The sequence below is a fragment of the Trachypithecus francoisi genome, unplaced genomic scaffold, assembly GCF_009764315.1.
Source record: "Trachypithecus francoisi isolate TF-2019V2 unplaced genomic scaffold, Tfra_2.0 Lachesis_group5, whole genome shotgun sequence".
Lineage (NCBI taxonomy): Eukaryota > Metazoa > Chordata > Mammalia > Primates > Cercopithecidae > Trachypithecus > Trachypithecus francoisi.
The window spans coordinates 106058840-106083037 of NW_022681470.1; the positions used below are offsets into that span (position 1 = coordinate 106058840).

A 24198-nucleotide genomic window follows, 5' to 3' on the forward strand; every position below is an offset into this window, starting at 1 on the left:
ACTCACAGATGCCACTGATGAGTTGATTACAGCTGAAGAAATCATACAAAGGCTACACTACTACACCCACCAAGAATCAATGCCAAGGTGCCTTTCTCAACCAATACTATAGAGACATCTACAGGAAAAAGTATTTCCCTGCAAAAGCCAACCGATAGAATTAGTAGAAGCAACTGTTCCGATAGATGTGTGGATATTAAGGTAAGGACACAAAAACATGAAAAAGCAAGAAAACATGACACCTCGAAAGGAACATTATAATTACCAGTAACAGAGCCCAAAGAAAAGGACATCTATGAAATGCCTGGAAAAAATTTCAAAATAATGACATTAAAAAAGTCAGTGAGATAGGACAACCCAAAGGAACAATACAAAGAAATCAAGGAAAGAATTCATGATTTGAATGACAAATGCAACAAAATAAATGCTGAGGAGCTTAAGGAAGTCCTACATCTGGAAACAAAAGAACTACATCTACATATATATGAAAACACACAAAAAATAAAACTCATTGATAAAGCAGACACACAAATGAGAAAAAAAGGAGTCAACTGGTATTACTATAAAACAGACCAAATTGTAGAAGTAAACAATAAAACAAAAAATACAAAGCAATCAGAAAACAATGCACAAGATGACAATAACATGTCCTCACCTATCAAAAACTATCTTCAATGTAAACAGCTTAAATTCCTCAATTAAAAGCTATAGACTGGCTGCATAGATCAAAAAGCAAAAAAAGACACAACTATATGCTGCCTAAAAAACTTACTTCACATGTAAAGACACACATAGATTGAAAGAAAAGGAATAGACAAAAATATTCCACACAAACAGAAGTCAAAAACATGCTTCTGTAGCTATACTCATATCAGACAAAAGAGACTTAAAGTCCTAAAACATAAAAAGGGACAAAAAAGGTCATTATAAAATGATAAAGGGATCAATCAAGCAAGAGGATATAGCAATTGTAAATATATATGTATCTAACACTGGAGTACCCAGGTATATAAAACCAATATTGTTAGAGCTAAAGAGAGAGACTCCAAAATACTAATAGTTGGGGACCTCAACATCTCACTTTCATCATTGCACAGATCTAGACAGAAAAGCAGCAAAGAAACATCATACTCAATCTGCACTAGAGACTAACTGAACCTAACAGGCATTTACAAGACATTTCATCCAACAGCTGCAGAATGCACTCATCAACAAATGGAACATTCTCCAGGATAAACCATATATTAGACCACAAGACAAGTCTTAACCAATTTTAAAAAATCAGAATCATAACAAGTATCTTCTCAGCCCACAATGGAAAAAAACTGAAAATCAGTAACAAGAGGAACTTTGGAAACTGTACAAATACATGGAAATTAAACAACACACTCCTAACAATTGGGTCAATAAAGATATTCAAAAGGTAATAAAAAAATTTCGTGAGGCAAATGAAAATGGAAACAGGTCCTTTCTGCCCATGGATGGCGCCGAGGAAGCATTGTTAAAGTCTCTCATTCCCCTGCCGTCATGTCTAAGTCAGAGTCTCCTATAAAGTCCTAACAGCTGAGGAAGCTCTTCATTGGAGGGTTGAGCTTTGAAACAACCGAGGAGAGCCTGAGGAGCCATTTTGAGCAATGGGGAATTCAAGGGCCAAGTGTTAATGAAAGATCCAAACACCAAGCGCTCCAGGGGCTTTGGGTTTGTCACATATGCCACTGTGGAGGAGGTGGATGCAGCCATGAATGTGAGGCCACATGAGGTGGATGGAAGAGTTGTGGAACCAAAGAGAGCTGTCTCAAGAGAAGATTCTCAAAGATCAGGTGCCCACTTAACTGTGAAAAAGATATTGGTTGGTGGCATTAAAGAAGACACTGAAGAACATCACCTAAGAGATTATTTTGAACAGTGTGAAAAATGGAAGTGATTGAAATCATGACTGACTGAGGCACTGGCAAGAAAAGGGGCTTTGCCTTTGTAACCTTGGACGACCATGACTCCGTGGGTAACACTGTCATTCAGAAATACTGTACTGTGAATGGCCACAACTGTGAAGTTAGGAAAGCTCTGTCAAAGCAAGAGATGGCAAGTGTTTCATTCAGCCAAAGAGGTTGAAGTGATTCTGGAAACTTTGGTGGTGGTCATGGAGGTGGTTTTTGGAATGACCACTTTGGTCACGGAGGAAACTTCACTGGTTGTGGTGGCGGCAGTGGGGATGGTTGTAATGGATTTGGTAATGACGGAAGCAATTTTGAAGGTGGTGGAAGCTATAATGATTTTGGCAATTACAACAATCAGTCTTCAAATTTTGGACCCATGAAGGGAGGAGACTTTGGAGGCGGAAGCTCTAGCCCCTATGGTGGTGGAGGCCAATACTTCGCCAAACCGTGAAACCAAGTTGGCTATGGTGGTTCCAGTAGCAGCAGCAGCTATGGCAGAGGCGGAAGATTTTAATTACTGTCAGGAAACAAATCCTAGCAGGAGAGGAGTGGCAGAGAAGTGACAGAGAAGCTACAGGTTACCATAGATTTGTGAACTCAGCCAAGCATAGTGGTGGCAGGGCCTAGCTGCTATAATGAAGACGTGTTTGAGACAAATACTCATGTGTATGGGCAAAAAACTTGAGGAGGACTGTATTTGTGATAAAAACAGGTTATTTTCGTTTCTGTTTCGTGTAAAGTGTAAAGCATTCCAACAAAGGGTTTTAATGTAGTTTTTATCTTTTATTTTATTTTATTTTTTTGAGACGGAGTCTCTGTTGCTTGGACTGGAGTGCAGTGGCACGATCTTGGCTCACTGCAAGCTCCACCTCCTGGGTTCACACCATGCTCCTGCCTCAGCCTCCTGAGTAGCTGGAACTACAGGTGCCTGCCACCACGCCTGGCTAATTTTTTGTATTTTTAGTAGAGACAGGGTTTCACTGTGTTAGCCAGGATGGTCTCCATCTCCTGACCTCATGATCAACAGAATAAAAGACAAAAACCATATGATCATCTCAATAGATGCAAAAAATCATTTTATAAAATTCAACATGTCTTCATGGTTAAAAATTCTCAACAATTAGGCACTGAAGGAACATACTTCATCACAATAAGGCCATATATGACAAACCCACAGCTAACATCATATTAAATGAGGAAAAGCTAAAAGCCTATTCTCTAAGAACTGGAACAAAAGAAGGATGTCCACCTTTCACCATTCTTATTCAACATAGTACTGGAAGTCCTAGTCAAACCAATCAAAAAACAGAAAAATAAAAGGCACCTAAGTTAGAAAAGAGGAAGTCAAATGATCTTCCTTTGCAAATGACATAATCTTATATCACGAAAAACCTGAAGACTCCACCAAAAAACTCTTAGAACTGATAAACAGGTTCAGTACAGTTGTAGGATACAAAATCAACGTACAAAAATCAGTAGTGTTTCTATACACCAATAACAAGCTAACCAAAAAAGAAATCAAAAAAGCAAACCCACTTACAATAGCTACAAAAAATAAAATACCTAGAAATGAATTTAATGAAGGATATGAAAGACCTCTACAACAAAAACCACTGATGAAAGAGATTGAACAAACAAATGGAAAGACATCCCATGCTCGTGGATCAGAAGAATTACTATTGTTAAAATGGCCATACTACCTAAAATAATCTATAGATTTAATGCATTCCCTATCAAAATACCAGTGACATTCTTCACATACACAGAAAAGAATCCTAAAATTCTAAAATTCTAACATTCTAAAAACAAAAGACCTCAAATAGCCAAAGCAACCCTAAGCAAAAAGAACAAAGCTGGAAGCATCATACTACGTTACTTCAAAATATACTACAAAGCTATAGTAACCCAAACAGCAAAGTATTAGTATAAAAATCGATACATAGGCCAATGGAACAGAACAGAGAACCCAGAAATAAATCCACATATTTACAGCCAATTGATTTTTGATTAAGGTGCCAAGAACATACACTGGGGAAAGAACACCTTCTTCAATAAATGATGCTGGGGAAACTGGATATCCATATGCAGCAGGATGAAACTAGACCCTATCTCTCACCATATACAAAAGTCAGCTTAAAATGGATTAAAGACTTAAAGATAAGATCCAAAAGAAAAAACGGGAAATTCTATAGGACATTGAACTAGGTGAAGATTTTATGGATGAGCCTTTATTTTTAATTTTTAAAAATTTTTTAGACCTGGGGTCTCCTCTGTTGTCCAGGCTGGAGTGCAGTGGCATGATCATGGCTCATTGCAGCCTTAAGTTCCTGGGCTCAGGTGATCCTTCCACCTCAGATTCCTGAGTAGATGAGACTACAGGTGTACACCACCATGCTCAGCTAATTCTTTTTATTTTTTTAGAGACAGGGTCTCACTATGTTGCACAGGCTGGTCTCAAACTCCTGTTCTCAAGTGATCTTCCCACCTCAGGCTCCTGAGCCACTAAGATAACAGGCATGAGTCACCATGCCCTGCTGTAACTAAGACTTTAAAAGCATAGGCAACAAAAACAAAAATAGACAAATAAGACTATACTAAGCTAAAAATGTTCTGCACTGCAAAGGAAACAATTGATAAAGAGACAATCTGTACAATGGGAGAAAACATTTGCAAACTATTAATCTGACAAGGAACTGATATCCAGAATATACAAGGAACTCAAACAACTCAACAGCAACAAAATAAAACAAAACAAAAGCCAGTAATCTCATTAAAAAGCAGGCAACAGGTGTGAATAGACATTTCTCATAAGAAGAAATACAAACGGCCTACAGGCATGTGAAAAAATGTTCAACGTTGCCAATCATTAGGGAAATGCAAATCAAAACCACAATCAGATATCATCTCGCCCCAGTTAGAATGGTTATTGTAAAAAAGACAAAAAATAACAAGTGCTGGTGATGATGTGGAAAAAAGGGAATCTTATACGCTGTTGGTAAAAATGTCAATTAGTACAGCCATTATGGAAAACAGCATGGAGGTTTCCAAAACATTAAAAATTGAACAACCATATGATCCAGTAATGCCACTACTGGGAATGTATTCAAAAGAAATAAGTATATCAAAGGAATACCTGCACCTCCGTGTTTATTTCAGCACTATTCAGAATAGCCAAGATATGGAATCATCCTAAGTGTCCATGAATAAATAAAGAAAATGCGGTATATATATACAATGGAATACTATCCAACCACAAAAAGAATAAAAGCCTGTAATTTGCAGTAACATGGATGGAACTGGAGGACATTATGTTAAGATAAACAAATCAGGCACAGAAAGACAGTTATTGCATGTTCTCACTGCATATGTGGGAACTAAGAGTTGATCTCATGGAGGTAGAGATTAGAATGATGGTTACCAGAGGCTGGGAAAAGGTAGAGGTATGAAAAGAGGTTGGTTAATGGATAAAAACATACAGTTAGAGAGAAGGAATAAGTGCTAGCATTTGATAGCACAGTAGGGTGACTATAGTTACTAACAACTTATTGCCTATTTCAAAACGTCTGGCAGGGAAGATTTGAAATGTTACTAACACAAAGAAATGATAAATATTTGAAGTGATGGATATTCTAAACACCCTGACTTGATCATTACACATTATATGCATGTATCAAAGTATCACACGTACCCCATGAATATGTACAGTTATTGTGTATCAATCAAATCAGGAAGAAAAGACTATGGGTGTAGTAGGTATACAGAAAGTAACTGGTAGGTCTTTGTGGCCAGACACAAAACACCATACACTTCCCTCCCCAGACTCTTTTCTCATGTGAAGCAAAAGCTTTAAACTTCTGGAAGACTGTTGCCTAAAGCCCAGGAAAAGATGCATTATGGAGAGGGGTTAGGGGTATAAGAAAAGGCTATCTCTGGGGAGACGCACAAAATCATCTTGGACCTAACATCTCAAACTGATATAAGGCAGAGATTTTCTACCACTAGGAAAGGTGAAGAAAACTCTTGTTCAAGACCAACTATTATTAATACAAAGCAGAATTTGGCTGCCACAAGACGGACCAGCAGGAATGCAGAGAGAGGCCCAATTTCAGAGGCCCTCCCTAAGACATAGACTGGAGTAGAACAACAGATAAACCCATTTACCCTGAACACAAAGCTGGCAAAAAGTAACAAGCAAAAGTAGTCTAAGACTGGGGATGGAGAAAATCCATGGTGAAAGATCTTCCCTGTGGTACAGGCATTCAGGAAAGCTGAAAGCTGATGGTAGAGCAATAAACCTGAGAGAAGACTCTGGCATAGCAGTGTCCACTCTAAGCACAAGGCAAAGGCAACCCACCAATGGAAGAATTAGGAGCCTGTGGTGCAATCATGGTAACCATAGCAACAACAAAACCTAAACCCAGCTCAACTCCTGACAGATTGAGTCAATTCTCCACATTAATGGCCTTACACAAGAAGAGTCATTCTCATTTTCCATTGTTAACAATATTTACCCCATTCTCTACCATTCATGCAAGGTCTGGCATTTGCTCAAAAATTACATACGTGCGCGCGCGCACACACACACCACACACACATATACACTACCTACTATCAAGAAACAATGATGTCAACATCCAATACCCAGATGTTGAAACTAGCATGCAGGAATTTTACAATAACTATGATTAATATGTGAAAGGATATAGTAGAAAAGGTAGCATTTATAAAAGATGGGGAATTTCTCCCATCTTTTTGAGAAGAAAAAGCATGTATAAAAGGTAAGGAATTTCTCTCATCTTTTTCAGAAGAAGAAGCATGTATAAAAGATAGGGAATTCCTCCCATCTTTTTCAGAAGAAGACATCTTTCTTCTGAAATTTCCCATCTTTTATACATGCAATCTTTTCTACTATATCCTTTCACATATTAATCATAGTTATTGTAAAGTTCCTGTATGCTAGTTTCAACATCTGGGTATTGCTAGAAATTAAAAACTTAATATTGGCCAGGTGTGGTGGCTCATGCCTGTAATCCCAGCACCTTGGGACGCCGAGGCAGGAGGATCATCTGAGGTCAGGAGTTCGAGACCAGCCTGGCCAACATGGTGAAACCCCTTCTCAACTAAAAATACAAAATTAGCTTGGTGTGGTGGTGGGTGACTGTAATCCCAGCTACCTGGGAGGCTGAGGCACAGATGCTTAAACCCAAGAGGTGGAGGTTGCGGTGAGCTGAGTCACGCCATTGCACTCCCTCCTGGGCAACAAGAGCTAAACTCCATCTCAAAACAAAAACAAAAACAAAAACAAAAACAAACAAACAAACAAACAAAACCCAAACAAACAAACAAAAACAAAACTAATAGTTGAGATAAAATTGCTTTCAACATACTCCTTAGTAGAAGTATGAACCCAGCTGGAAAGAATCAGTTAACTTGCAGATCTGTCAACAGAAATTATCCAAACAAAAAAACAAAAGAGAGAAGAAGAGTGGGAGAATAAAATCAGAACAGGGCATTCATATCAAACATAATAATGTACATATAATTGGAGTCCCAGAAGGATAAGATAAAGAAAATGGGGAAGAAGAGATATTTGGAGACATAATGAATGGCCAAGAATTTTCCAAAAATAGTGAATGACAGTAAATCACAGCTCCAAGCTCAAACAACCCCAAAAGGATATACACCAAACAAACAAAGAAAACCTTACACATACCTGGATACATCATAATCGACTTGCTAAAAATCTAAAATAAACAGAAAATTTTGAAGGCAGCTGGGGAAAAATGGTGGGGAACACATTATATACAGCAAAACAAAAAGAATACTTAGTGTAGACTTTTCATCAGAAACTATACAAGCCAAAAAAGAAATGAAGCGACATTTTTAAAGTACTGAAGGAAAAAATAAAAACAACTGTCAACTTAGAGTTCTATACACAAAATTTTTTGAAAATGAAAGCAAAGACACTTTCATAAAAACAATAGGTGAGAAAATTCAGTGACAGCTTACTTGCTTTGTAATAATTGTTAAAGTTCTTCAGGCAGAAGGATTACGTTACCAGATAGAAATTTGGATCTATACAACCAAATGAAGCGTTCTGGGAAGGATAAATGAATACAACTTAACAATAAAAAGGAATCAGCTAACTAATACATAACAACATGGATGAATTTCAGCATAACAACTGACTAAAAAAAGGCAGACAAAGCCAAAGCATATTGTATGATCAATATATAAAATTCTAAAAACACGAAATAATATCTAGTGATAGAAAGTAGATCAGTGGTTTCCTATGGGCTTAGGAAACATACACTCACCATACAATCCAACATTTTATTCTTTGTTATTTACCCAGAAGAACTGAATGCATGTGCCCTCATAATACCTGTATAAGGACTGTTGTACCAAATTTATTAGCTATATTCTTAATATCCAAAAACTAGAAACCACCCAAATGTCTATTAGTTTGTGAATGGATAAACAAATTGTGCTACAGGTATACAATGGAATACTACTCAGTAATAAAAAATAATAAAATACTGATACATGCAACAACATGGATGAATAGTAAAAAAAAAAAAAAACTTTATGCTAAGTAAAAGAAACCAGGCTGGAAAGTCTATACTTTCTATACTAAGCAATTCTATTTTTCCTTTTTTTTTTTTTTCTTTTGAGATGGAGTCTCACTCTGTTGCCCATGCTGGAGTGTAGTGGCACGATCTCGGCTCACTGCAACCTCTGCCTCCTGGGTTCAAGCGATTCTCCTGCCTCAGCCTCCTGAGTAGCTGGGATTACAGGCATCTGGCTAATTTTTGTATTTTTAGTAGAGACAGGGTTTCACCGTGTTGACCAGGCTGGTCTTGAACTCCTGACCTCAGGTGATCCTCCCATCTTGGCCTCCCAAAGTGCTGGGATTACAGGCGTGAGCCACCGCACCCGGCCAGCAATTCTATTTTTATGACATTCTGGAAAAGATAAAACTAGGGGAACGGAAATCAGATCTGTGGTTGTCTGAGGTTGGATATAGATAAAAGGATTGGCTACTAAAAGGTACAGGAAACTTGTCAGGGTAATGGAAATGTTCTATGTTTTGAGTGTGTTGTTTACATGAGTGTATACGTTTGTGGAATTTGTAAAACAGGACATCTCCTGAAGGATGAGTTTTACTGTATATAAATTATTATTACTATTATTATTATTATTATTATTATTATTTTTTTTTTTTTGAGACGGAGTCTCGCTCTGCCGCCCAGGCTGGAGTGCAGTGGCCGGGTCTCAGCTCACTGCAAGCTCCGCCTCCTGGGTTTACGCCATTCTCCTGCCTCAGCCTCCCAAGCAGCTGGGACTACAGGCGCCCGCCATGTCGCCCGGCTAGTTTTTTGTATTTTTTAGTAGAGACGGGGTTTCACCATGTTAGCCAGGATGGTCTCGATCTCCTGACCTCGTGATCCGCCCGTCTCGGCCTCCCAAAGTGCTGGGATTACAGGCTTGAGCCACCGCGCCCGGCCTACTGTATATAAATTATACTTCAGCAAACTGATTTTAAAAATTAGGCATCCAAAATAGGAAAGCAAATCTCTCAAATTTTTCAGTGATGTTTAAAATCATGCCACACTCTATCCAGTACTTTTCAACATTTCACTAAATATAAAGATAAACATTTAGAAACCTCTCTTAAAGTTTCTTATTTTATAGCAAAAGCCAAACTGTTGGGGAAATAACTGAAATAATACTCAGAACCAAGTAGAGTGATAAACTAAAATCCTTTCTCATATTGACAGATTCCATTGATAGACACTTGGGAAACATTCCTGAACATTCCTGAAAATTTGAAGAAATAAGTATTAGATCAATTTATGCAGTGTTGTAATTATGTCAGTTTGCTGTTTATGTGGATTAAAAAACAGCAGCTATTTCTAACGTGTTTGAGCGTGTGGTACTTTACAGATTCTATCTCAGAATCTTCTGAAATACATAAAGAACTCTTTTTAAGGGGGTATAAATGGAAAAATGTATGGGAGCAGATACATTCACAACTGAAAGGATCTTTAATAGAAAGAATAATTTATGGAAAAATTATGGAAGTGTAACCACTGAGGAAAAGGCTGCTTTAACTCAAATATATATAAACAGCCTGGAGTCAGACAGACCATCACAAACAAAATTTATTCACTAAGTAATTGCTCTGCAAGAAATGTGCATACTTTGAAGCCAAAGTATATAAGATGTACCCATGTAGTTAGTTTTAGAAATATGAGTCTTTTAAAATATTATAGAATCTTTGCAATAAATGAAACGGGAAAATACCATAAAATTCTAGTGTTCCACAGTGAAAAATGCTGTTTGGCAAGTGGTAAAGTATGTAAAGAGTACTTAAAGAGTTGCTCAAATTTAACGTAAGTGTTTCAAAGTTATTTTTTATAACAATGTCAGTGGTATGCTACCAGCAGATTAAAAAAAAGAATGTACATGCAATGTGTCTCTTTATGTGTGTATTTTTAAATGAATTAAATGATAACTTTAAAAAACATTGTACAATGGTGAAGGCATTTTGAAGAGATCTAATTTAGAAATTTTTCCATTGTTATGTGATTTTTGCTACCCCAAATAATGAAAATGTGACATATGTTAAAATTTATTATCTGAACAATTGAAACACTTGGAAGCATAGATTTCTAGGTTGTTAAAAATTTTTCCAAATCAAGAGTTTTATGCATTTTAAACACATTGTTAAAAGAAAAACTAATTCACATTAGAAAGAGACTTACTGTCCAAATTTCAATAAAACTTTGGAAAATTTCATAGATAAGAAAGAAAAATGAGAATGATAATTTAGTTAACACAATCAGTGATTAATTTCTGTTAGACTTTTGATTTTTTTCTTATAGCACATACTTTATTGTTTCATAAGAAAATAAATGATCTCCCACAACAATGTATGTATGTCTGAATGGATTGGGGGATTGGAAATATTCTTTTATTAATATATGTTTAGTGAAAATAAATAGCTCTCAAATTATGTCCTATCACTTATGGTGTTTATATCAATGCTAAAATATTTTTGTCACAACAGAGTTTCTATTTTGTCCCCTGTAATTATTACTAATGGGATAATATTGGCTTATATAAAATAAATTGAAATTTTACTTTAATTTTTAAAAGTTGGGAATGGTTATCCACCACAGATACCAGCTCACTAGCACAAGGAGTGGACCATAGATTAATACAGAGCAAACTAGGGATACCATTGTCTGTCTTTAACCTCTGATTGTGTTGACTCCCACCATGGTTCAGGTCACATAGATGGCAAGTTTTCAAAAGTACTACTACAACTGGTGGTAGTCTCTTCTATTCCTTTAAAGAAAGCAAACAAATAAAAAATTATAAAAACCCTTACCATTTAAGATATAATCAATGACAATAAAGAAAAATATTTACTAGATAGAATAATAAATAGAGTAATACAGTGAAAATAGGAATTGTTGGGGCTCAGAAAATAACTCAAAGTACGGCATTTTGGCATCCTGAGTACTTTGAACAAAAGGTGATTGAAAATCCCTTAAAAGCAAGTCTCTCTCTGAACTCACGCCCTCCTTTCTCCTTGCTCCCTTTTCTCCCTCAAAGGTAAGCCATAGAAACTAGAATTTCTCTTCCCCAAGGTGGATCATAGAAACTAGAACCCCTCTCTCCAAAGCCAGTCATACAACCTAGAAATAGTATTCTAACATTCTCCCATTTTTTTTTGTATAAGAGCTGGCCATAAAGAAATTCTCTGACCTACTCTGTCTGCAAGTAGATTATAAGACCCTCATTCTAGAAGGGGTCTTGCCCTGTCCCTGGATAAAGGCATGCCACACAGAGAGGCCAAGAAGAATCTTAACACACAGGCTTTCCTGGGTTTCCTCATTCAGTCTGTTGCTGTAAGATCATTCCCTTTTTGTCCAGTCACATTTCTGCACGGCTATCCACTCTGCATCAAATCTAGGCATAAAAATAGATAGTTTTCCTTTGGATCTTTGGGTCTTCATTCTGAAGACTCCTGTGTCATGTAAAACTCTGATTACATAAATATGTTATGCTTTTCATGTTAACCTGTCTTTTGTTAAAGGAGTGTCAACTGTGACCGTTATGATGGGTGAGAAAAGACATCATACCCTTTACCCACTACAGTGATATACATATCACGTAATATGTCTTCTGAATTTTCTAATAGCTTTATTGAGATACACTTAACATACCATAGTTAAGGTATACAGCTCAATGTTTTTTAGTATATTTACAGAGTTGTGAAATCATCACCAAAATCTAATTTTAGAATATTTCCATCATCCCAAGATGAAACTCTGTGCTGATTAGCAGTCACTCCCTGGCCCCTTTCCCCCATCTTATCTCTGTACAACCATTAATCTACTCTCTGTTTCTATAGATTTGCTTATTCTCTACCTTTCCATATGAATGGAGTCATGCAATATGTGGTCTTTGTGTCTGGCTTCTTTCACTCAGCATGATGTTATTGAGGTTCATCCCTGTTGTCTCACGTAATAGTACTTTGTTTCTTTTTCTTGCCAAATAGTAGTCTAAGTCTATTGTATGGTTATATCACATTCTGTCTATCCATCCATCAGTTGGTGGACCTTTGGGTTGTTTCAACTTTTTCTTATTTGTTTTTAAAATTGACAGACAAAAATTGCATACATTTATGATGTACAATGTGATGTGTCAATATATGTTTACATTGTGGAATGATTAAATCAAGCTAATTCACATATCCATCACTTCACATGCTTATCATATTTTGTGATAACATCTGAATTTTTGTATTACATCTTTTTCTGCTATATCAGCCAAAAACCAGATTCTAAATAAATTGAGCTTAAAACCAGATGATCAAATCATTATCTCAACGGGTTAAACAATGAGTCTAACAAAATTAAGCTTATTGCTCTCAGAAGTTCTACATTATCAATAATACCTTATGCTGTTAATTGGTTTTTGTGCTGTTAATAATAAATTTTATCATATATTTAATAATAAATATAAATATTAAATTTATAAATATATTGATAAATATTTATAAATTTAAAAATAAATATTATTTTTATCATATCTTTACATATATTTTTGTGTATCTTTACAATTATATGATATACTAGTACATGTACAAAGTAGTACATGTACAAAGCTTATACATGTACTACTGTACTAGTATATTATATAGTTATAATTGGGTATATATGTATATACTCAATATGTATGCCCCAAATTTTTATCTATGGGGTACAAAATTTTAAAAAATAGATTGGAAACAGCTGTCTAATGAAATTAACAAATAATATAAAGCCTCTGTAGTGCAACAGTATCTGGCAAAGTACTAGATGAGCAGTAAGTATTTAAACTACACTGACACTGTACCAGTCCATTCTCAGGCTGGTATAAGAACATACCTGAGACTGGGTAATTTATAAAGGAAAGATGTTTAATTGACTCACAGTTCCTCAGGGCTAAGGAGGTCTCAGGAAACTTAAAATCATGATGGAAGGGGAAGCAAACATGTCCTTCTTCACAAGGCAGCAGGAGAGAGAAGAATGAGAGCCTAGCAAAGGGGGAAGCCCCCTATAAAACCATCAGATCTCGTGATAACTTACTCTTTATCACAAGAATAGCATTCAATTACCTCCTACCTGGGAATTATGGGAAATACAATTCCAGTTAAGATTTGGGTGGAGACACAGCCAAACCATATCACTCACTAACCACCCCTGAATGCAAAGGTGGCAATTTATCTAAGTTTTGTGTGTATGTATGTTTCTCCCTTGCCATATGCATATTGGTGAATAGTTCTGTGTGAGTATATCTGTGTAGAATACAATGACCACAGAAACGTAGTACTTTGTGTTTGAGAGTGTGGTTTCTGAGTTTAGACCACCTGAATCTCTATCTTAGCTCCATAATTTATTAGCTGTATGACCTTGAGTAGATTGCCATCTTTTCCATGTCCTAGTTTTCTTATACACAAAACTGGGACAACAGTACCTATCTATCTCATAGGTTTGTGGTGAAGGTTAAATAAGTTAATATGAGCAAAGTCACTGTACCTAGGTCTGACACATGGAAAATGCTCATTGTAGTTTGGCCACCAGAGCTATAGACACACATACACACACACACACACACACACACACACACACACGTGGGTGAGTATATCTAGATATGTTTATTTTTCTATGTCAATCTATATCTGGTCCTCAATATGTATTTATACTGAATAATAACAATAATAATAATAGCCGATATTTACTGAACATGAGTTCTAGGCATTAGTTTAAGCACTTTACATACATTATCTTGTTCACCTTCAGAAAAAAAAAAACATGACATAACAACATTACATAGCATACTTTGATTATTCCCATTTTACAGATTAGAAAACTAAGGTCCAAAAAGTTTAAGTAACTTACAACTAAATTCACACAGGTAGCATATGACAGAGCCACAAAGTCTGACTTTTTCAGCCACTACTTATCACCTCCCCATTCATTTAATAATATTATTTAATGTTACTCTTATAGTCTATAGTATCATAATTTGTATGGTGCTTAGTATTTTATGAAATATTTTCAAATACATTGGGTCTCATAGCAAGCCTGTGAAATGAGAAGTGAAGTATTATTATTCTCATTTTTATAAGAAAGCAAACTGATAGAACTGAACCATGGGTGTCCTTTGGTGGAAGAGTTTCCATGTTACAAATATCCAGGGTACCTCTGTACATAAGGAGTCACAGCATGAATGAACTGAGTACCTGTAATGTGTCAAGCTCAGACACTAGTGCTGGGGATATAAACTACAGACCTCCCCTGGAAGCATCATAGCCTAGGGAGAGACCAGTGTGGTAACCAAGAACCAAGAATCATGGTACACAATATGTAGTCTCTAAGGGAGACATGAAAGGAGTGTTTATGGAGCATAGAAGGAGGGGCCATCTGTGCCAGGGAGGTCTTAGAAAAGGCAAAGGGATGGGGGAGGGGGAGGCTTTCCTGGAAGAAAGAATGCATGGGTGTGAATGTGAATCCATGTTTGTGTCTATGACAGTGTGGCTAGGCATAATGAAGTATGGATCTGAATGTGTACCTGTTTATATAGGCTTACTCCTGTAAGTATTAATTTTTGTGTATGCTGGCTGCTGGTGTAGAATGAGTAAGCCTGAACATAAAAGAGAATTTGTCTGATATCACACACACCACAGCAGAATTGGACCTGCCCTGATATGCACACCCCATCATGACCCCCCAACACCAGGGGAACCAGAGATGCTGGTCCTTTCCCACTGTAGCAGCTGCCCACTCTAGAGCTATGGTGATTAGACTCACAAGTTTTTTTAATCCATCAGTCTGGGTGTGTGGTGGTCTAATAGAGCCAGCCAGCTTGTATGAGTAAGGGTGGGGGGAAGAGGGAGGAGGTACAGGTATCTGTGGGTGTGCATCTGTGTGCACACTTCTGGTTGTGTGTGAATGCTTAGCATTGGCTCTTCCTAATTAGAGTGAGGAAAACTCCCTTCTCCCTTCGTCGTCACCACCTTGGGGTGTTTATCCACTCACCTGTTTCCATTGCCACCTGTATGGGGCCGGCTTCTGTCTTCACTTTAACGTTCTGGGGATATCTAAAATATAGCTCTGTGCTGGCGTTAGGCAGAAGCAAGGCTGGGGAGTGCTGGTGCCCTTATTTGGTGGAGGCACTCCCTCCTTTCCCCCACCCCTGCCCCATTCTGGTCCAGGAATCTCTCAAAGGAGCAAAAATGTGGGCAAAGGCAAGTAGTGCTTGTGGAAGCCATGAAAAACCCGGAGGGTCACTCCCAGGGGTGGGCTGCTCAACGTGCCTCCCCTGGTGATAAAATCTGCTTTTAGGGCAAAATTAAGGAAGGCAGGTGAGGACTCCTCTCTCCACAAATGTTCCCCAGGAATTGGGGAGGTGGGAGTAAGGCTATAATGCTCTTTATTTCTTTAAGTTTCTATGATCAAAACAAGCCAAAATAATCACAAATAATATGTAATTGATATGAACTATGAGTATCTTTATAAAATGGCAAAATAATTGAACTAGTTTTTTTTATTATAAAGTATATAAATTCAGGGCCATGGGATCATGTAAGGCAAAGGCATTATGTACTGGAATACACTGGTAATTTGTGTTTACACCTTAGCACAAGCACTGCCACACAGTTACACAGTTAAAATATTAGCATGTTAAGATGGGCAAGAAAGAAGTGCAATAATCAACACATGTAGCATGTCATATTTCAGCTTGAATGAATAAGTGGGTGGAGAGAAAAACAAACATGTACAGAAAAGTAGAATGATCTCACATTCGTGGTCCTTGAACATGTGGATTCTCTTTCCAGTTCCACCAATGGCTTAATCTATTGAAAGCTTCTTACCATCCATTGATGTTAGTTTATAGCAGATCGTTTCTCAAAAATATTAATATGCTTAATCAAACCTTACTGAAGTATTTTTTAAAATGTAAATGATCTCTAATAAATGTTAGCTGTTGCATGTCTAAATATATTTATTGCAGCATCTTATATAGTATATATTTCCTTGTTCTGGACACAAATATTTTTCTAAACATTAAGGGAAAGTGATGGCTTTGTAATATGCCAGAGGAATTTTTTCATAGTCAATATATTGTTTATTTGCACTTAAATATTTCATCAATAATCTGGAAAAGAGAAATAGCCTGACTATGGCTAGAGACTGTTCAGAGGCTAAGATTTCTATCATGAACTGCTTTCAAATGTTATATTTTATGGCACAGATTCAGTGGGAATCTGATCTGCTAAAATATTTGGGCTGTGAAAACTCCCACACTGTGACAGATGTCAAGTCCAATTAAGTGACTCATGTCCAGGTTTCTGTCCAATAGGATTTCCCATTAAATATCAATTTAGGGGAAAAAAATTCCATCCCCCTTCCTAAGCCTTTATCTCTTCCACCATCTCCAGGCTGAATCAATTGGTACCAGGAGAGCCCAGAAGCCACACACGCATCTCTGCCTCTTTGCCCTGGCTCTCCCACCCTCTTCCCGTCTTTCTCTGCTTCCTTGTCACTGTTACTCCTCCAGGAGACGTTTACTTTTCACCAACCTTTCTCCAAGCATCTCCAAGCCACTGACTATATATATTTTGCTACAAGGTAAAGAGAGGAGGGGGTGGGGATGGGGGATACAACCAAACCTTGAAGGACTTTGAAACTGGAAAATAGGTGTCTATTTATACAACATACAAGTAAATGAGGGAAGAGGCAACCTTAGCTCCGAGTTACAGTATTGTGTTCCTGGGAACTGGGGAGATATCAACTGAACAAAGCCTTATCTCAAAAAAAAAAAAAAAATCACTTCTGAGCAAGATCACATCTCTGTCCTGCACATCCCAGTTTCTGTTCAGCTGTACTAAGGGAAGGAAAGGCGTCCGATAGGAGCGGAATCTTATCTTAACCATCTTTCTTATTGATTATTCGCGCTATTAGAAAGTGGAGGAATCAGCCCTTTGATGTGATTGTGTTTATCTCTGTATCTCTTTTGTTATTTTTAGAGACCTAGAAGAGGAAAAAAGGCACCAGACTTTTCAACACATCGTTTAAAAAAATCAACAACGAATTTCTTGAAATGTTTGAGAACAATTAAAAGGAAAAAGCGTTTTTTAAAAAAATCTATCAACTAAGTGAACAATCATTCATATCGTCTACATCCTGAGATATTATCGTCCCTCGCTGCGGACACCAGCGAGATGACAGCTGCTTTTTCATTTTTGAATGTAATAAATATTTGCTGCTTTTAATATTTTCCGGAATCTCCCCTCGCTATTCCCTGGCATTTTAACTCTAAAGATTGGAGAACAGATTATCAAAAAGGCTTTTGCAAGGTAAGACTCCTTTAAATAATTTTTTTCAGCTTGAAATAAGTTAGATTATTCATACTGCATTTATAGATGCAGGTCATTCCATAAAGAGATAAAGCGCATACACGACATACTATTTATGAATATTTTTAAAGATCTGGAGGAGAATTTAACATACTTTGAGGGCAACCCAGGAACTTTTTACCAGAACTACAACTATTTAATGCTTATTGTGATTTTCCATTACTCGCCTATTTATTTCTGCCCTTTCAAGCTGACTATGTAGATGCAAGTTGTTCTACTCATAAACGTACCCGAGAAAAGCCCGTAGGGAGTCACAGGCAGTTCACTGGGAGCATTTGTTTTTATTTTGCCGTAGAGGACCTGATTTCCTCGCAGGGAAATTAAAGCTGTTTTGGCCCAATTCGCTCCTCAGCAAGTTCGGTGCTGGGAACCGATCACGCATCCCCTTGCTTTTGTTTCTCTAGAAGCAAACCCATCTATATGTCGCCGACGCGATTTCCCCCGCGCCTAGCGTCGCTTTGGCTGCCCACGCCGGGGCCCCGAGTTCGCAGCCGGGTCCTCACTCCCGACGCCCGGGGGGCGGTGCGTGCAGCCCCCACAGGGGCCTTTCTCCTCCTACCGCGCCCTTTCTCGAAGCCCGAATTCCTCCGAAGCCCAGCGGTTCCGAGTGGCCCCCTCCCAGAAGGCGCGCAGTCGGGGCCGATGCTCCAGGCGCCCCGGAGAAGCCTGGCCAGGTGGCGTTTCCAAGAGGGCACAGTTAGGGGAAGGCTAAGCACCGACATGCCCGGACTTAGCCAGGCCACCCGGCGACAGCTGCGGGCTACTGAGCTCCGGTTCCGGGAGCGCCCGAACTTTGCCGGCAGAGATGCAGCTCCCGCCGGGACAGCATGCTCGGCACCCGCTCGTCCCCGCCCGCCCTGCCCCGGGCCCTTCCCTTTTCTTCCCTTTCCTTCCCTTTCCTCTGCATCCTTTCCTCCCTCAGCGGCCCGGCTGCCGGCATTTTCCCGCAAGGTGGTCGCCAGACTGCCGGGCGCATTGTCTGATCCCACGTCGCCGTGTCCCTACGTCCCCTATGTTTGTGGCTGTCTGCGTGACAGATGGTGCTCCGGGAGCCTGCGAGGCCATCGGAGTCAATTTTCTTTTGAAAGGCTCCGCCACGTTTGTTTAGTCATTTCTTTATGATTTCGGAGAAGCGCGAGGGGTCCAAGAAGGCTTCCCGCCCCCAGCCGCTGGCTCTCCGCTTGCGCTACGGGATGGAGGTTCCTGACAGCCCGCACCCCAGCGCCGGGCGCCCCCGGCGCAGCCCCAGACCAGCGCCAGGGCCTCGGGCGCCGCGGCTGCCCGGTTGCTTCGCCGGAGGCCCTCGGGGCGAGAAGCGCACTCCGCGTCACACCACCCCCATGAAAACCCAGATGTATTCGTTGTTCGGAATCACTCGTTTGTCTGGGAAGGGGACGAAGGGAGGGAGACGGAATAGCGCGGTTGGCATTTGGCCGGAAGAGGCACAAAAATCCAGTCGCGACCCCATAGGCCTGTGGTCGTCCCCCAGGCCCCGGGCCACAGGCCCGCCGTGGCCGTCGGCAAGTCGAGGTGTCGGGTCCAGAATGCGGCCTGGGTCAACCGCGCCCCCACCGGCTCCCGCGCCATGGGGACGCGCGGGGCTCGCGCCCTCGGGCCAGATCCTCTCGGCGCCCTCCAGCGTCGCGCGCCGGCCTGCTGTGGGGAGGGGGCCCGGGCCGCGCGTCCGCTGGGAGGGCCGGCGTGGTAGGCCTCGGCCGCCATCCTTCCAGCAAAAGACCCTGATTTCTTTTACTGATTAATTTTCCGACTCCTCCTCAGCCTCCAAAATGATGCTGAGTCCGGACCAAGCCGCAGATTCGGACCATCCCAGCTCGGCGCACTCGGATCCGGAGTCCCTGGGCGGCACGGACACCAAGGTGCTGGGCAGCGTGTCGGACCTGGAGCCGGTGGAGGAGGCCGAGGGCGACGGCAAGGGCGGCAGCCGGGCCGCGCTCTACCCGCACCCGCAGCAGCTGAGCCGCGAGGAGAAGCGCCGCCGCCGGCGCGCCACCGCCAAGTACCGCTCGGCCCACGCCACCCGCGAGCGCATCCGCGTGGAAGCCTTCAACCTGGCCTTCGCCGAGCTCCGCAAATTGCTGCCCACGCTGCCCCCGGACAAGAAGCTCTCCAAGATCGAGATCTTGCGCCTGGCCATTTGCTACATCTCCTATCTCAACCATGTCCTGGACGTGTAGGGCGGGGTGCGCCGCAGGGGGCCGCCTGTCCCGGTGTCCGCGAAACGCGACGGATCCGGGTGGCCGCCGCTGGGGTGGCGGAGGCTGCGGTGGTCCAGCGAGACGGCCGCCTCGAGAGACTCGGACCAGGGAAGAAGCTTGCTACCTGTTCTCTCTGGTCAGCAGGGGAACGAGAGAAGGTTTCCGACGCAGGCAGGTGGGGTTGTCTGGCGAGCCCGGGGGCTCGCAGGGGGGATTTTTCAGGCCAGGAGAACCTCGTGGAGACACCCGAAATGAGCCACCTCTGGGGCTCCCTAAGGGTTGTTGCTGGAGACTTTGAGTTCTCCTATGTTCATCCGCCACAAATCTTAATGTGTTGAAAGAATGAGGGCAGAAGTTCAGAGTATGCAGGCTTATAACTTTAGGCTATCTGGAATTTTTCAAATGGACAAATCAAACACTGGGGAGGAGGAGAGAGGAGGGATCTCGCCCATAGAGATGGAAGGCACAGAAAAGTGCGACAAGAAACTTTCCTTTCTGTTGTGAAAATAAAGATTATATTAGAATCCAAATAAACCCTGAATATTTAGTAAGGTTAAAAAGACAAATTGAGAACAATTAGACACACTGTGGGAGGGTTTGAGCTTGGTGAGATTTTGTCTCCAAGATATGACACCAAGGTAGACAGGAAAATCCATATTTAAATGGAAAATTTAATATCTGATTGCTTTTGCAGGCGAAGTGCCCCTTTATATATCCAAAAACATCTATTTGTGACCTTAAACATGTGGACCCATAGGTGCAGTTAGAAAAAGACAACCTATTTTTATTTATGTTAGAAGGAGTAGAGTATTTTTTTCAAGACATTTATTTTTCAGAGTGGTGATACTTTTACTTTGGATACTCTGTGCCAATTTATTTATAGTCAAGTGTTTACACTTTTTCCTGTGGAATAATTATGTCTAACTTTTTACGTGTTTGTTGAGATTATACTGTGGTCTTTCTTTCTGCTCTAATTATATTGCACTTGTATAACAAATTTCCCACTTCTCCCTGTTTCTAAACATATTTTATATATTAAGATGTTTGTTCTTGAAAGGTTCTTTTGTTGTGAGATCAGCAACACTAGCACTTCACTATTATAGTTTTTTAAAAAGTGTGTTATTCTTATCTGTAGTTATGTCTGAGAAGTCCTTTACAAGCTGTTTATAAGGAGAGTAGCTTCTTTGTGTGTGTGATGTTTGTGCGTGTGATGAATTTAGGAAATTAAGTTATTTTCCTAAAAAAAAAAAAGAAAAAAAGAATTCAGAACTACTTTCCTCTGTGACACCAAAAAGAAAAGTCTATAACCTGAAAATGTTTCATGTTCTCTGCTGTGAAACTCTTAAAACAAGGAGTGTATTTTAGAGACAAGGGAAAAAAACCACATCTGCTATCCAAAGATTTTAGTCTTTTTCAGGGTTTTTTTGTGTCTCTGTTGCTTTATATAATGCAATATTTTGTAGTGAAAATAGATATAATCTGGTTTCTATCTGACGAGTTTTTCATATCTCATGAATGGTGCGCTGTTTTGCATATAAATAAAGGTATCAAATAAAGTCCTCTCTTTTATTTTAAGCACACTGTCTAAAAATAATGGACATGTTAGCCGAGCATGAAATATCTTAATGAACTCAATTCCTTAGAAAGAAACTGGTAAACACAACAAAATCTTAACATGAACATATTTATGTAGTGAAATATTTGATGCTCAAATTTGGACGTGGATCAGTCCCATAAATAGATGCCCTACATATGATGGTGACATAGATCATTCTACTCTCAATGAGGAAAATAAGTATAGCGTTTATATAAAATATTACTTGAATTGTGGATTCCTTTGCCTCTAAAAGAAAACTTAGTAATTCTCTAACCCAGCCTCTTCAAATTAGAGTTGGGAAACTGAGGCCCAAGGAATGACCTGCACTAAGACATATAGCTATTTAATGGCAGTGAGAAGAAGATCCCTGATACGATGACTCTCAATCCTCATGGCACTTATTAAGAACAAGGTGTCTATTACTATTGTAATACTCAAACATCTAATCAGTACACAGATACAAGACAGGGCACCTGCAAACAATAAAAAAAAAAAGCCCTGGACCAACCTTGAGATACGAAGAATGACATCTGCAAAAACCTGTGGCTAGTATAAAAATGCGAAATATATTGCTTACAAACAGAAGACATAAATGACTTAAAAACTATATGCACATATGCATATATAGAATATTATGAACTGTGAGTCTATATCACACCAAATTTCAGAGTAAATGCAGTTAGATGGATGCTAGGCCTTATGCGTATAAAATGTCTGTGGGATTGCTGGTATTCTTCACTTTTCACCTAGGTGTCTTGTTGTCAGCTTCACAGATACCTACTAGGTAGGACCTCATCCTCTCCCTTATATGAAGGTGTGTAGTAAGAAAGTACTTCCTAGTGTGTGAAAAAGAACAGCACCTTCCGTTGCCTTGTATCTGGACAATGTCCTGGTCACTAGTGCAGTGGCTGGTTACTTTGTGACCTGCAAAACACATGAGCACCTGTAGGCCTTCTCACCTCTAGGCAGTGTGGAGGGATAACTACTCCTAGTTCTTATAGCACTACTCTATTATACAAGAGAATAATTAGCCCTGCTCCTGTGCCAAGGGTATGAAGTCAACTTCTAACCTCTGGAAACCTTCCAAGTGCCTCTCTTTCCCAGTTTAGGGGCCCAACTTCCAACTGACCAACACAGTCCTCCCATTCACCTGTAGGAGGAACCTACTGATACACTCCCCTAGACAAAAGGCCCTTGCTTTGGAATTTGGACAAAGGGCAGCATCCCTTCCTAGCTACACAGTCCGTGTGATTCCAGGAGAGGATCTTCACAATGTCATTTCAAATCCAAAGCTGCTGAGCACCCTCCAAGAGAGACAAGCATGGTGGCAGTCTGCTAGACCAGAGGGTGACTGACACATCCCCTGAGTGTAGCGCAGACACAGTGATTATTCACCCATCTGTGAGGTCTCGATTCTTCTTTGAATGACGATGGTGAACATTCATTCTTACATTCAACCGTTGTTTATTGAGGACCCACTGTGTGCCAGGCATTGTTCTAAATGCTGAAAATAGAGTAACACATGAGACAAAGTCTACTGGAGAAAAGCAGTACGCTGAAGCAAAAAAAATTAATTTTAGATAATGCTAAATGCTATGAAGAAAAATAAAGCAGGGTAAAGAATAGAGAATGGGGTCTGGACATGCTGGTGCTGGGTAGCATTTTAGAGAGGGCTGTTGGAGAAAGCCTCTCTGAGGAGATACACTGGTACCCTTGGCCCAGAGACTTAGGCCTGCTGGACTAGCTTCTACAGTTGCCGCTACTGGCACTGCCTTTTCTTTTCTCATCCTGTTAAAATGTTCTGAGTGCTCATGCTACCAAAACAGCCTGTGCAGGTCACTCACCTTTCCGCAGCTGGCCCCAACCTGTCCTTTACCCCAAGCTTGGTCTTTCGCCAAACAGACCCAGAACCACATGTCTTCCTGCTGTCCCTTCGCCTTCTTCTCTCTTCCTGCAGCCACTCAGCAACTTGCCAGGCCATTGCTGCTCCCCAGAAAGCATAGCCCCAGCTGGCCCAGCAGACAAGGCTGCCTGTGCTGAATATTTCTCCACCCAAATGGCCTTCCCCTCACTTCTACCACTGCCCGAAAACTTCCAGAGAACAAGGGCAAAAGTACTGGGCAAAACAACCTTCCTCTCAAGGAAGAGGGGAAGAGGAGGGGCAGTGTATGATGGGATGGAATGGTAAAGGAAGGGCCAACTGAGGAGAGAGGAATGGGTAAGGAGGAAAATGAGACTGGGTGGGGGTGGGGAACTCTGGAGGGAATACCTGCTTCCCGTAGGAATGCTGTTTGGGGGGCTCTCTCCAGTGGCCCTGCCCCATGAACACATGTCACCAGACCACTATGACGAGGTGAGTAGGCAGAGCCAGTCTCTGTGATGCTGTGATTTATCCATCTCTCCTCGCTGCCGTCTCTGGCTGCCAGTTTTCTTACTGATGTTTGGGGTGGAGAGAATTTAGCGGGAGAA

The 24198-nt window shown here is 40.3% G+C and overlaps 1 protein-coding gene and 1 pseudogene across 2 annotated transcripts; both read left to right on the forward strand.

Moving 5' to 3' along the window:
• The first annotated feature begins 1527 nt into the window (after positions 1–1527).
• Positions 1528–2451, forward strand: LOC117076334 (annotated as a pseudogene).
• Positions 2452–16799: 14348 nt separating this feature from the next.
• NHLH2 (nescient helix-loop-helix 2) lies at positions 16800–21688 on the forward strand. Of its 2 annotated transcripts, XM_033195817.1 has the most exons (3): positions 16800–17128; positions 17527–17856; positions 19696–21688. In XM_033195817.1, exon 3 carries the CDS (start codon positions 19704–19706, stop codon positions 20109–20111), a length of 408 nt encoding a protein of 135 aa, XP_033051708.1. In that variant the 5' UTR covers positions 16800–17128; positions 17527–17856; positions 19696–19703; the 3' UTR covers positions 20112–21688. The 2 variants fall into 2 exon arrangements, with proteins under 2 accessions (XP_033051708.1, XP_033051709.1); XM_033195818.1 differs by lacking the exon at positions 16800–17128 and having other exon boundaries at positions 17329–17856.
• The last annotated feature ends 2510 nt before the right edge of the window (positions 21689–24198 follow it).

Excerpts from the sequence above, each read along its gene's own strand:
- NHLH2 (XM_033195817.1), top strand. The coding sequence starts at position 19,704 with ATGATGCTGAGTCCGGACCAAGCCGCAGATTCGGACCATCCCAGCTCG.